At 40.9% G+C, this 14,560-nt stretch overlaps 1 protein-coding gene across 2 annotated transcripts in view; it reads left to right on the top strand.

Annotated features, from left to right (window-relative positions):
* Positions 1–14,560, top strand: part of MED13L (mediator complex subunit 13L) — a 155,661-nt gene that overhangs the window by 101,806 nt on the left and 39,295 nt on the right. For both annotated transcript variants that reach the window (XM_063454733.1, XM_063454732.1), the window contains exons 5-11: positions 1,592–1,737; positions 3,415–3,609; positions 6,658–6,846; positions 9,113–9,278; positions 10,980–11,078; positions 11,586–12,299; positions 14,301–14,511. In XM_063454733.1, coding sequence (XP_063310803.1) covers positions 1,592–1,737; positions 3,415–3,609; positions 6,658–6,846; positions 9,113–9,278; positions 10,980–11,078; positions 11,586–12,299; positions 14,301–14,511 — 1,720 coding nt within the window. The remainder of the gene's footprint in view (positions 1–1,591; positions 1,738–3,414; positions 3,610–6,657; positions 6,847–9,112; positions 9,279–10,979; positions 11,079–11,585; positions 12,300–14,300; positions 14,512–14,560) is intronic.

The raw sequence follows: 14,560 nt of genomic DNA, 5'->3' as shown, positions 1-14,560 counted from the left end.
TCTAGCTTGTGAACTTACAAATTTACTGCACTCTGGTGTTCATACCTCTTCTTGTGCATTATGATAGGTGAAATTGCAATCCCATTGGTATTATAACTATATATCTTATGGTCTGTTTTCCAGCAAATACCCTTAAGTTCAGTATGTGTTGCTTTCTGGCCCTTGGGTTAGCATATTTAGTGTATGTGTTTCAGAATTGGCTAAGGAACAGTTTGGATATTAAGTTTGAAGAATGATGGGAATGTTTATGCACACGTTTTATTTTTAGGATGCGTGAACGAATTCTTGAGTTCACAAAGCAACATAAACAGCAGGGGATGGTTTGTGTGTTTCCATGGTGATTGCTCAACATCCAGAACTTTGTCCTTCTGGAAACTGGGCGATATCTAAAAGTGGAGCAGTTGCCATAGTAACCTTTGGAACCTGCCTCCTAATGCCTCTTCAAGTTTTAGAACTTTGACCCACCTTTTTACTAGCAATACATTTATAATTTTTCCTCTTGTGTTCACCTCAGTGGTATGCACATTATCTGGTGTGGAATAGAGTTCGGTTTGCCTCCATAAATTTCCAGCGCCTGGCAATGCAAACATTGTCACTTTTTTTTTCCACTGATCATCAGACTGATCTAGAAATAAGATAATCTTCTCATTTTGTAGACTGCTAGTTTTGTTTTGTGTTTGTGTTTTTTTTTTTCTCCCCCCCCATCAATCCTACATCCCTCTCCTTAGCCTTGTAATTATGCACAGGCTGACATACAGACATTAGCTGTGTTGCCATGGCAACCTGGTTTAAGTCGACAAGTTCCTGGCATGATGTCATTAGGACAACGTTACCCCTCCCATCTATATCCTTACATGCAGAGAACGAGTCTGATTATTCCAGTCAATCTTACCCCCTCCTTTATAACCCCTCATCATGTTCTTCTGCATGCCCTTGCTGTAAAAAGACATTCTTTCTGGAGCTGTATCAAACCTTTACTAGCAAGGGTTATCTCTAATCCACATTTCCACTAACATAGATGGCAAAGATTGACAGTTCTACAGTCTTTCCAGTGGTCATGTTACAAGCTAAATTAGTATGATTTTATTAATTGTACTGTATTGTGAAAACACCTTTCTTTATCTGTGATGGTGTGAGTTATTTTCCTTTGCATATTGTGTCATTTTGAAGTGTTGCTGATATTTTAAGTATATGTGGGATGAACACAAACTGCATATGTAATAAGTATCTGTACAGCTTAATTAAGAAATAATTCCTTGCACAGCTTCCTAAAAAATTTTTTTATTAGCAAAATAATATAGTTACTTTATAGTATCAAATACCTCACTACCAGGTAACTATTTGACTATTAAAGACAATTGTATTAATGCATTAATATAATGATACTTATTTAGTTTGTAATATGACCACTGGGCAGACACTGTAGAACTGCCAATCTTGGCCATCACTATTTAACCAGCTTAGTCCAGCAAAAATAATGCATTTATAAGGAATTTGAGTGAACAGTTCTGAAAAAGAATGTTTGGTGAAGGTTTGAAATTGGCTGGTCCTTTGTTCTTATATACATATAGCTGTTGTCTTCTGCCCACAGTGAGAACCTGTCCTGCGCCTTCACCTTCTTCCTGCATGGGGAGAGCAATGTTTGCACAAGTGTGGAGATAGCTCAGCACCAACCAGTATATCTTATTAACCAGCAGCATCTGCAGTTGGCACAGACCTCGCACACACCATGTCAAGGTAAGCATTAATGCTTGTTTGAGCAGGGCCCTCAGCATCTTCCATTCCAGTATGTCCAAATTATTATTATTTTTAAAGCACTAACAAATTCTGCAGCGCTGTACAATGGGTGGACTAACAGACAAGTATTTGCAACAAGACGAGTAGGACTCATAGGAAGGTTTAGGTAGGTTTTCAGGGCCCTGCATAATTGAGCTTACTCTTGTTACTTGTTTGGTTGTCCTATTGTACAAAGATGCACTTTAGAAATACTAATAAACCTCTCAGAATGTATTCTCACATGCTGTACATTATTTACAAATCTTGTGTTTTAAGCGCCAACAAAATTATTTCATCTTTTGCTTCTTTTATCAAATTGAAAATAGTGTTTTTATGGCTCATGCACATTTGTCTACTGACTTTCTTAGCCAATCAATGCTAAATTAATTTGTATTGCTAATGTGGAAGTGAACGTTCCATATTACCAACAGGTGAGCAGGGTGCTGGGCCCACAGGGTCTTCCTACTATGCATGCAGTGTTGATGCTGAATGTGACTTGGTCACAATCCCCTCAACTTTCCAACCAGTGAATCACTTTAGTTCAGGGCTTACCAAATCTGCTTGGAATTTAGGAGTCGGCTAAAAAAGTTAGTAGCCAGGTTTTTTTTTTTTTAAACCAACAGTTTCATTAAAAATAAAAAATAAAAATACAATTCTTATAGGGAAACTATAGTCTTAGAGAGACCATTTGATGAGCATGATGTTTTGCCGCGTCATGCTCTTTAGCCTTCCAATGGTGCAAGGGAGAAAGGGTAAGTATAATTAATCCTTTTTAACCACGGCAACGTTGGCCAGTCACCTAAACCATGACTAGGCCAGTAGATAAACTAAAAAGAAGTGTTGCGCTTCGGGTAATACTTATCAACAATATCTTTAAAAAAATAAATAAAAATAAAAATTCCAGAGCTCTGTCAACCCTGTATCTGGGTGAAAGAAGCTCATTTTGAGAGGGAATGGGTGCCACAGCTTGATATCCACAGTATGGTGAACTTGAGTATATAGGCTAAAGGAGATAAAACCAGGAACCCCCCAATGGTCAGTATCACATAAGATTTTGTTATACAGATTAAAAACTGCCTACTTCATATAGTGGTGGGCTGAGTCAGCCCACCAGCACATGAATGACAGTGATGAATGCCGATATAAGCAAGACACTTCCTGGTTTCATGTGGTTCTAATCTTTGGCTCTGCTTCCGACTACGTAACTCTGTGAAGCGTTTCAGCTCGCCTTTTTGGGGCTTCATCAGTCCGTGGTGGACCTTGTTGTCCTACGGTTTTTATTATGTACATTTTGGATGGTGACAGGGCACTCCCACTATACCACCCCCTTCGAATGCCTTAACCTGTACAAATTATTTCTCTACATTTAATCAAAAGTTGGCACGTTTATATACACTGCAGAGTATGTTGACACCTTATAAAGAAGCAGTTAAAATGTTCAAACTATATAGACTAAACCTAGTTAGAGTGCATCTGATAAAACTCAAAATAGTTAAGAAAATCTTAACATTAAACAAAATGTGCATACTCTCCTCTCACAAATTTTGTGCATTCCTTGTCTCTTTGTACGTACTAATTTAACCATTAACCTTTCAATATGTACCTTTCTGTCGAATAACATTTCTTATTGCTTTACAGTGATACTGAGCCCATACGGGTTAAATGGTACTCTGACCGGTCATGCCTATAAGACCTCTGATCCCACTACTCGCAAGCTACTTGAGGAGTGGCGTCCTTTCTACCCCACTGTACTGTGTGCCAGGAAAGAGCAGCCTGGCAATGAAGAGCTTTTGTATGATGATGATTTCCCAGCAGCTGTAGAAGTTATCGTAGGTAAGAATTGCGAGTGAAGCTCGATAATGACATTTGAAATTCATCCAAGAACTCAATTTCCAGAGGAGCTATTTTTTTTTTTATTTTTTTTTAAAGCTAGAGAGTGACTAGACCAGACACAATCATGGCATACTAGTTTATACATACAACGGTGATTAAATCTGACGTGAAAGAAGCTTAGAAAGTCTATGTGGAATGGCTTAAAAGGATTGTTTATTAAACAAAAAAAATGCTTTTATAATGAGAAATGTGTAAACCTCTTTCATAGAATGTAGATCTTAATAATGTCTCTTAGTTAGCTAATATGTTTACACTTACATTTATCTCTTTATCCCATAGATTTATTTGTAACCTTGCACATAGAAAACTCTCAAAGGGACATCCTTAGACAACTTGGTCTTAAAATATGATCAGTTATTTTTTTTGTTTTGAAGCTGTTTTGCTATGATTGCTTAACCTGCCCATTACATATAGTGTGTCACTGGCAGCACATGCTTCTTTCCCTGTGCTCATCGACAATAATTGGTAGTTAGTTTTGAATAAAAACAGAAGGCTAGTGATTTCAAATATATCTAAATTTGAAATTTATGGACTGGTGATATTTATCTTTCTTTAGATAGTGCTAAAGTGCAAAGGCAATGTTCTGTATGCTTTTTCTTCAAGGCTTGGCTCGTTAATGGTTGCTAGTACTGTCAACACTTTCTTCATTTGAACAATAATGATAAATTATTCATAAAATCATAAAATACAGTTTGTAAGATAAAACTATTTTGCCCTTATTGACCACTGGGAGGGCTATTAATTGTAGATAAGGGACCAACTCAGTGTTTCTGTTTTTCTTCCTGTTTATTTTTGATTAAAAGAAAAAAGTTTGCGTATGAGCCTGCGCTTCTGAGTGTGCATGTGTATGTATATGAATGTTTGTGTGTGTGTGAGTATATATGTATATGTGTGTGTATAAATAAATGGATATATAGAGTTCTGTATAAATAGAAAAATAAATGTTTTCTTCGGCATGATTTCTCCTGACACTCTCAGTCGAGCTTATTGGACCTGCTTTGTTCTATAAAATAATCCATATTTTCATACAGGGGATGCTCTTGAAGTGGTTATGGTGCTTGGGGTGTTTTTTTTTTTTTTAATGTTAGTACCCTGTGTATGCCTGGAGTCTCTTTATATTAACATAAGTTGCAGTGATCAACACCAGGTCATCAGATGCGGTAGGAGGTTTAATGTAATAGGTAACAACATGCAAGAAAAAAAATGTTAAAATGCACAGATTCCTCCTTACTTCTCTAAGGTCATATTCAGACATTTTACTTAGTGTGAAAGTACTAGCCATGTAAAAAATGCAGAAAGTTGTCCGAGCCATGAAAAACTTGTGGGTAACTGAATTCCCTGAAGAGAATTCAGTGTTTTTGTGTCCTCCAACGGGTGTCACATGTATCTGAAACAAACAATGACATCCTTCTTGACTGTGCTTATGTGAAAGTATTAAAAAGAATAGGGATAGCAAAAAGAAAAAAACAAATTGCTGCAACCAGGAGATCGTTACTATCGCTTAGAATTCTAAAATGAGTATATTTATATGAAAGTATGGTAAAATGTATGTGGAAAAAACAGTTGTTTATAGGGATGCACCGAAATTTCGGCTGCCGAAAACAGGTCTAATTGGCAGAAATGTGAAAAGAAAATGGGACGGGGGAGGGGAAGAACACTATGGGGCGGGGGAGGGGAAGAACACTATGGGGAGGGGAAGAACACTATGGGGCGGGGGAGGGGAAGAACACTATGGGGCGGGGGAGGGGAAGAACACTATGGGGCGGGGGAGGGGAAGAACACTATGGGGCGGGGGAGGGTAAGAACACTATGGGGCGGGGGAGGGTAAGAACACTATGGGGCGGGGGAGGGGAAGAACACTATGGGGCGGGGGAGGGGAAGAACACTATGGGGCGTGGGGGGGAGGAGAGAACACTGGGACGGGAGGGGGAGGAGAGAACACTGGGACGGGAGGGGGAGGAGAGAACACTATGGGACGGGGGGGAGGAGAGAACACTATGGGACGGGGGGGGAGGAGAGAACACTATGGGACGGGGGGGGAGGAGAGAACACTATGGGACGGGGGGGGAGGAGAGAACACTATGGGACGGGGGGGGAGGAGAGAACACTATGGGACGGGGGGGAGGAGAGAACACTATGGGACGGGGGGGGAGGAGAGAACACTATGGGGCGGGGGAGGGGAAGAACACTATGGGACGGGGGGGGAGGAGAGAACACTATGGGACGGGGGGGGAGGAGAGAACACTGGGACGGGAGGGGGAGGAGAGAACACTATGGGACGGGGGGGAGGAGAGAACACTATGGGACGGGGGGGGGAGGAGAGAACACTATGGGACGGGGGGAGGAGAGAACACTATGGGACGGGGGGGAGGAGAGAACACTATGGGACGGGGGGGAGGAGAGAACACTATGGGACGGGGGGGGGGAGGAGAGAACACTATGGGACCGGGGGGGAGGAGAGAACACTATGGGACGGGGGGGGGGGGGAGGAGAGAACACTATGGGACGGGGGGGGGGAGGAGAGAACACTATGGGACGGGGGGGGGGAGGAGAGAACACTATGGGACGGGGGGGGGGAGGAGAGAACACTATGGGACGGGGGGGGAGGAGAGAATACTATGGGACGGGGGGGGAGGAGAGAATACTATGGGACGGGGGGGGGAAGGAGAGAACACTATGGGACGGGGGGGGGAGGAGAGAACACTATGGGACGGGGGGGGAGGAGAGAACACTATGGGACGGGGGGGAGGAGAGAACACTATGGGACGGGGGGAGGGGGGAGGAGAGAACTCTATGGGGGAGGGGGGAGGGGGGAGGAGAAATTTGTTCTTGGTTGAATAATTAATGGTGGTGTACATTATTGTGAAGAACACAAAAAATGCCCTTTGCACAGTATTCTCTTTTCATAACATGTAACAGGAATTTTAGTCATGCAACCAAGCACACAAAACATGTGCTTATTAATAATGTTCTCGTATTCCTTTCTAGGTGGTGTTCGAATGGTGTATCCGTCAGCTTTCGTTCTCATTGCCCATTCTGACCTGCCACTTCCTCCCCCTGCTGGGAGCACCGGGCACAGTACCAATGGCTCCAATCAAAACACAGCGGTTGCTAAAGACCCAAGTCCATGCAGGATGCCGCTCACTCCACCCACTTCACCAGATCAAACAGCTCAAAGTAAGCAACCTGCTTTACTTTCCCTTCTGGTGTGCCTCTTTGAACCTTCAGCAGACAGTAAGGCCACACACTGTTTAACTTGGTAAATCATTTACAAATGGGTTACACTTTTCTATTGGCTCATTCTTTTAAGGGCAATACATCTGTATTTACTCTGGATGCGCAAGGTAAACTTTGTTATAGAAGAAAAACAGCATGATATGCAGAATGTACAACATTAACAATAATATTTAAAAAGAATTATAACTTATTAAGGTTGTATGATTTATCTACAGAAAACTCTTGGAAGCAACAAAGTGCAAAATGAGATCAGACCTTTAATTGACCGGTGTCGCCTATTTTGTCAGCAAGCTCATATTAGTAAAGCGGGGGCTTTTTCTTAAGGTGTACAGGAGTAAAATATGTTACTAGCTTCTCACAGCCTGTTACGATTTAATGAATGTTCTATCTGATTGGAATATATAGGTGCATCCTGGTTCCCCATAGCCAGTGCCTTGTATATTAACTATACATAGTCAGTGTTGTTATTGTGAATTTCTTAAAAGCCACTGTTATGAATTATGTGTCCTGTCTGTCTTTCTGTCCCTCTTATTTACTTTAAAGAGCCATTCCAGTTTTAAAACAGATATTCATTTTTTACGTTTGAAGCGTTCCTTTAACTTGTTACAGGTCAGTTGCCTTCAATAGTGATGTCCCGAACAGTTCGCCGGCGAACATCGCTTGTTCGTGGCGAACACGGCGGGCGAACATATGCGATGGTCGGTCCGCCCCCTATTCGTCATCATTGAGTAAACTTTGACCCTGTACCTCACAGTCAGCAGACACATTCCAGCCAATCAGCAGTAGACCCTCCCTCCCAGACCCTCCCACCTCCATGACGAATAGGGGGCGGACCGAACATCACCTATGTTCGCCCACCGCGTTCGCCACGAACAAGCTATGTTCGCCGGCGAACAGTTCCCGGCGAACTGTTCGGGACATCACTATCCTTCAATGAAAAATAAATTACTTGTTAAAGGTCCGTTGCCTTTGGAAGAAAAAAAAAATACTCACCTTCTCATTCAGCTGCGAGTTACTTCTAGCAGCGAGTCCTTATGGCCCTCAAATTACTGTCCTCCTATCCAGTGAAAATTGGTGCATTCACCGCCATTGGCATGTATGTGCCAATCAAATTGAGCAATGGGCTAGTAAAATGCTTCTTATAACGAAGCATTAGCCAACGTTCCCCCTGTGGAAGCTCTTCACGTCTGTTTGCGTGATCAAGAGCAGTGAATTAGGAAGTCTTCCTGCCTGTCAGCTTGAATGTTGTTAAGGGGTTCCTAAATTATCCCTTATAAATAAATCTTGAAATCAGCACTTTTATGACTTGTGGTAAGGTGAGCATGCAGTTAACCTGCTATCTGAAGTGCCTTCATGGTTTAGAGCAGGGGTGGGGAACCTTCGGCCCTCCAGATGTTTTGGACTATATCTCCTTGGATGCTTTGCCAGCACTATAGGAGATATAGAGGGCCGAAAGTTCCCCACCCCTGGTTTAGAGTGTCCCTTTGCAAATTACATTTTGTTGTATTTCCTTCCGAATTTGTAACCAGCACAATTTATTAAATGCCATATTCATTCTGGCTCATGTCCGTTAAACTATTCTACAGTTTTTTTTCTTTCTTTTTTTCCCTCTCTATTCAAATATTGCTAATATATTTAAACATTGCCCATCATCTGTTACCTTTTCAAGTAGGAGTAATAAAAGAAACCGATGACAAGTTGCTCCACAATTTAAGCAAGTAAAAATCTATCACATTTCTACAAACGACTTCAAGAGCTCCACCTGCTGTTCAGTGCTTGAAATGTCACTTGCCCATGTTGCGTATAATGCCATCTGACAATGTTAATATAAAATACAACTGGATTGTGAACAAATATAAAATTAAGTGGGGTTTAATTTGTTTCTTTTGAATTTTGATCTTTACTTTTGAGACAGGCACATAATTTTAAATGTATTAGTAAAATAAAACATGTTATTGTTTGTTTATTTACAGTCAGATTTGAAATATTTTTCTGTTCAGGAAAAAGCTTAATATTTTAATAGAATTGGACTGCAGATATGCCCTTATGTATGCATTTTTATATAGATATACCCCGAGGGAGAGAGGTAGATATATCCAGTAAAATATGTATTCAGTCTCATTTTAAAATATTTCAAATTATTTGTTTAATTTTCCTTCTAACATACTTTTGCAGCCCTTAATGTGACTATTTCTACAACGTTTAGGTGATGGACGGGGCGTATTAGCAAGCTCTAACAGCCTGTCAACAGTAGAGAACCTTTCCCACTCAATGTACAGCCCCAAACGTGGAAGAAGAAGCTATCAGAAGGTGCATGGTCACATGGTGCAGCGAGCATGGAGAGAGTGCATCATGAACAGAAGCCAGCCAAAGTATGTCATTCTCCTGGCAGTTGAGAATTAATATGTTGTTCAAAAATATGTGTCTTTACATAATTGTATCAACAATATTCCTCCGAAGTGTGTGTTCATTAGAGGAGAAAACATTATTTTCATGTTCCTAATTTCAGTACTTAACTCTTTCTCCCAGTTTGTGTTTTGTTGTGTGCAGTTATGTTGATGAATGTGTTAGGGATAACCCTTGTCACATATACAAAGTATGTATATACAGTTTTAATTTGTCAATATTTCTGTGTTTTTAAAGTGAGAATTCAAAATGAACTTTAAATCTAAGGTAAAATTAGTCCGCATGGAAAAATTACCATGCTTTCAAAGCGGCTACTTTGAACTCATTTAAAATTGACATAGAAATCACTTTGAATTCAATTCTAATTTTAGCTAATAACCCTGATAAATGTAATATAGCATTCAAGCAAAGTTGGTTTTGAACCTGGATTTTAATAAAGGCAATTTGATTCATATACATTTTAGACAATTTATGGTTCCATCAAATTAGTAGTTTCTTTTGATGAAATTTGTGTGCTGACTTGAAACTTGAATACAACACACATTTACACACTTGTCTCATAGTATAAAGATCAAGGATGGAAATCTATTGACCCTTAAATTATTGCCAGTCTAGATTAGCTCAGGTGTTTTATAGTCCAGACGTAAACAGATTTCACAAGACTAGTATTTATACACCAGTGGTTCCCAAACCTTTTAGGTTCAAGGCGCCCTTAATATTTAAATATTTTTCCAAGGCGCCCCAAATTAAAAACACATTTCTAGGTTGTATACATGTACAGCGCTGCGGCATATACTGGACTCCTGTTCAGAAGAAATGTTTCCCTGTCGGGTGGATCCAGAACATAATCTCGGTAGGGGCACTGGTAGATTATTTAAAGAAGCAATCCATGCACACTAACCACGACATCACTCTGTAGTGGTTATGGTGCTTAAAGTGCCGTGGTGCCCTCCCAGGGTAAATAGTCAAACTGTTTAAGAACTGTTTGACAACTTACCTGGGATCTGCTGGGACATGGGGCTGTAGTAGGTGGGACATGGGGCTGCAGTAGTGTGTGGCGTGTAATGTGTGTGTGTGTGTGTGTGGGGGGGGGGGGGGGCAGGGGGGTAGAGGTATTGTGGAGGTAAGAGGGGAGATTAGTAAATAAAAACGTGTTTTGAAATTAAAAAATGATATCCGATCATCAGAGCCAGCAAGGGGAGAGTGAGGCATTGCACGATTATTTTCTCAATGCTATGATCATAGCATCGGAGAAACAGTTTGCGGCGGCCCTATTTTCCATGTCTTCAGCGCCGCGACACACAGTTTGGGAACCGCTGCTATAAAAACCATTCAGGCTGTTAGCACATTGCATGTATACCTAATATTTTTTTTTTCTCTCTATCAACAGTCAAAGTAAAACAATAGGTATTACTTTTTTAGCCCTAGAATTAGCGCACATGTACAAGAGGCGCAATATGTTTGTCTTGTCATAGTATAGAAACTAGTAGTAGTAAATTCTAGTCTCCTGTCTTCCAGCCACCACTCTGCAGTCTCATTATAAACTATCTCCATACACTCTCCAAATGCTAGATATGATTCCATATAATATTTAATGCTGCATGATTTGATTTTATGCCTCAGTGCTTTAACAGACTATAAGGTGTTAATTTTTCTGTCTGACACAGGTTGAATGTTCCTAACCAGCAAGAAGATGAGACTCCAATGAGTGAGACACCTTGGGAATTTGTGGATCCCACTCATAAAGTAAACTGCTCTTGCTCCAGGTAAGGAAGATGGAGTCGGCCTCCCTATTGTTACCTTTAATACATTAAATGTATTTATTTATTATATATTTTTTTTAAATCAGGTGCCCTTCACTATTCATTACATCCTATCTATTTATGAGGTTAATTATATAATGCAATGCACAGACATTGGTCTTCTTGGAATGTAAACTGTAAGGCTTTATGCTGCTTATGTGCTTCAAAGCAGCAAACTTCTTCTGTAACAGTGTATCACTTGTGTGATTGGTGGGAAACATTTTATATCAGAAAAAGTATTTAAGAAGAATACAAAATAAAACATATCCATCCTTATGCTTACAAACCACTGCTGCCTAGAGCATTTTCCTTTATTTACAAATGTATCAGTTTATTTACAAATGTTAAATTGTAAGTAAACTGATGTACATTGTGCAATGATGGATAATGATTGCCACAAATCCACTTCATCTCTGTCTACTATTTGTATTCTTACAATGTATATGTGTTTCTTTCTTTAACTTCATTCAGACACAAGCTGTCCAAGCAGCGTGGAGCACTTGGTGCCAATCGCCCTCCCTCTGTCTCCCAGCCAGGGGTAGGTGGAATACCCTCCTCTAACAGCACTTCCCTTGCACCTCCTGCATCTTCCAAGCACAAGCCAAGTGAACGTCCGGAAAAAGCAGAAAAGCTTCAAAAGAAGACCACCACTCCTTTCCACCATCGCCCATCACCCACACAAAGTGAGCAGTGCCTGACACAGGAACAAACTGTACTCAACCATCAAGGTGCAGAGTCTGTAACAGGGCCAGCAGCGAACAGGCAGTACACCGATATACCATCCACTGGGGAATTGGACCAGTTACTACAAGTACAATCCACAGACTCTCCACATTCCCCTGCTTCTCCAATGCCTCCCACCCTTAGTCCACAGCCTCCCCATGAAATCGAAATTTCTGATCCAGATGTGGCAACATGCAGCTCTTCTCTGTACCCAAGTGGGTTAGAGTTGCAGGCACTAGATGATAGGACGATGATGGCAACAGGCATGAACTTGCCCATCATAACAGAGCTAAGTGAAACCAGCTTGTACAGTTCTGGTTTGTCTCAGAGTCAGCAAATGGGGGACATTTGGCAGGGCTACCAACTGCCAACGATGGGCCAAGAGTTTGTTCGGCCAGAGATACATGGAGAATGGTATGAAAACAAGCATGAGCTTTGTCCAGACAGCACTGCACTGAAAAGGTGAGGGGTTTGGTTTGGTATAGCTGTAAGGATACTTCTTTAACCACATTTTTTTTCTTTTTGTGCAAAAGAATGTTTAAAGTGACACTATAGGCACCTAGACCACTTCAGCTCCTTAGTGCCGTAACCATGACTAATTATTGCAGTTTTTAAAGGTTAACTCCACCTCTTGTGGCTGTCTACTACAGAGCCACTAGAGGGGTTCCAGGTCTTTAGGTGACTTTTGGTCACCTAACTGACCCTAGACATCCTCATGCTATGCATGAGGACATCCACCGTCACTCAAAACCCCATAGGAAAGCGTTGTACAATGCTTTCCGATAGGGGAAGTCCAAATGGAAAAGCGGCATGTGCATCAGGTCTCTGCTGGCTGATGTGGAATGGAGGCGCAGCATGAACCAGCGCAGAGGGACATTGGCGCTGTACCGAGGTTATTGTCCGAAAGGTGGCGTTTTTGTTTTTAACCCCTTCTGCACCAAGGGACAAAAGAGGCAGTGCACTTTACCCATTTTACAAAACCTTCACTTTAGGCTCATTGTGGAGGTTATGTAAAATGGTTAAAGTGGCACTGTACCTTCTTTCCCGTGCAAAATGAGTATTTCATAAAGGTAGAATCTTTATCAACCAGTCGCTTTACACAGGGCGGAGCTACCGCCGCCCAGCATTGTCATATTCCTCAGCCGTCACCAGTGATAGCTGCAGGGAAATTAACTCATTATTATTTATGGAGGATCCCACAGTCTTGCAGGATCCTCCATGGATCTCAATGCTTGCGCATGCAGTATGTTTGCTCCTGGCAGCCAAAGCACCAGTGGCAGAAGATGATTGCGGTGCCCTCGAGGGACAGGTTCAGGTAAGTAAAACTCACTTCCCGCCACTGTAACAGTGTGTCAGGGGTCTCTGAAAATTATACTAAGTCCTAAGATGGTGACAGGTCTACTTTAAAGAAGAAAATTGACTTTTGCAAACAAAAATGAGTAGTAAATATTGCATATGCCCTAGAAACCTAAAAAACGGGCTTACCTGCTTTTTTTTTTTTTTTTTTTAAAGCTGTAGTTAACTCTAAAGCTTTTGAACAAGACCGTTCTCTCAAAGTGATGCATGTCCCTTTAAAGTTTACTTCATCTGAACTCTTGTTCCCAGGAGGCTTATAATGCATATGTTCTTTATTACATGATGATGTGTCACATATAATATTACATTTAGTCCTTTAGCTGGCAGCAGATTAAAAAAGACTTCTATATATTTCCTGAGAGGAACGCAAGAGTGTCAGAGTAGAAAGTAACATCACAAGGGTAAAGAGTGTAACACGGAAGGAAACAGGAGAAAAAGGTATAACATGAGCAATATGGATCTCACACTAGAGGAGAGAGGCATACAAGGAAGAAATGAGAATCCAAAATTAAGATTGTGGTTAAACTAAAGTCTAGAGCACAGAGAGGACAAATGGCGAGCTGATGGAAAAGAAAAAGACCATAAAGGGTTACCATGAGAAAGGGAAATACTTTAGAAAAGAAGACAATTTGAGCAGGAGAAGATCTTCAGATGAAAAAAAAACACCGGAAGAATAGAAAGGTATGATAAAAGTAGAAGGGAACATGATAAACAAAAATCTGTAACAATTTAAGGAAGTTGTGGGCATACTAAAGAGAAAAAGAGGGGAGGGACTGAGGGTGGGTTAAGTGGTAAAAGGCAGTAGAACATGTCTTAAACTTGTTGTATACTGTTATAACATGCCTATTTCCTATTTGATGCCGTGTTTTTAATATTGGTATGTATGCAACATCATGCATTACAGCATAATTAACGCTATCAGCACATGCTGGCTTCTACAGCATGGTAACAATATATGTAATTAACAATAGAAATGTAGTGAAGCTGTGCTATTAAAACGGATTGTGATGTTTCAATGTATTGGTTCCATTAAGAATGGTCTTATTCCACTCCGTATTGAGTAAATCTAACTAGCTTTTACTTTGTTTATCATATGCCTTCTGCTAGGCTCCTTGCTCAGCCAAACAAACGTTTCAAGGTGTTGGATGAGAATCGTCCAGACTCTCTCACGTATCTGGATCAGCTCCATCGGCCGTGTGAAGGTTTTGGGGATCCCAAAGACCCTTACACTTTTGAGGATGGTGACATAAAGTATAGCTTTACCAACACAAAGAAGTGCAAAATGGGAGCAGAAAGGGACCCCTCTCGAAAACTTAAGGTACCTACATTCCCATGGTTACTCTCGATGTGATTCTCAAATTCTATTG

This window comes from Pelobates fuscus, chromosome 5, assembly GCF_036172605.1.
Source record: "Pelobates fuscus isolate aPelFus1 chromosome 5, aPelFus1.pri, whole genome shotgun sequence".
Lineage (NCBI taxonomy): Eukaryota > Metazoa > Chordata > Amphibia > Anura > Pelobatidae > Pelobates > Pelobates fuscus.
This window is presented reverse-complemented; position numbering and strand designations above follow the sequence as displayed.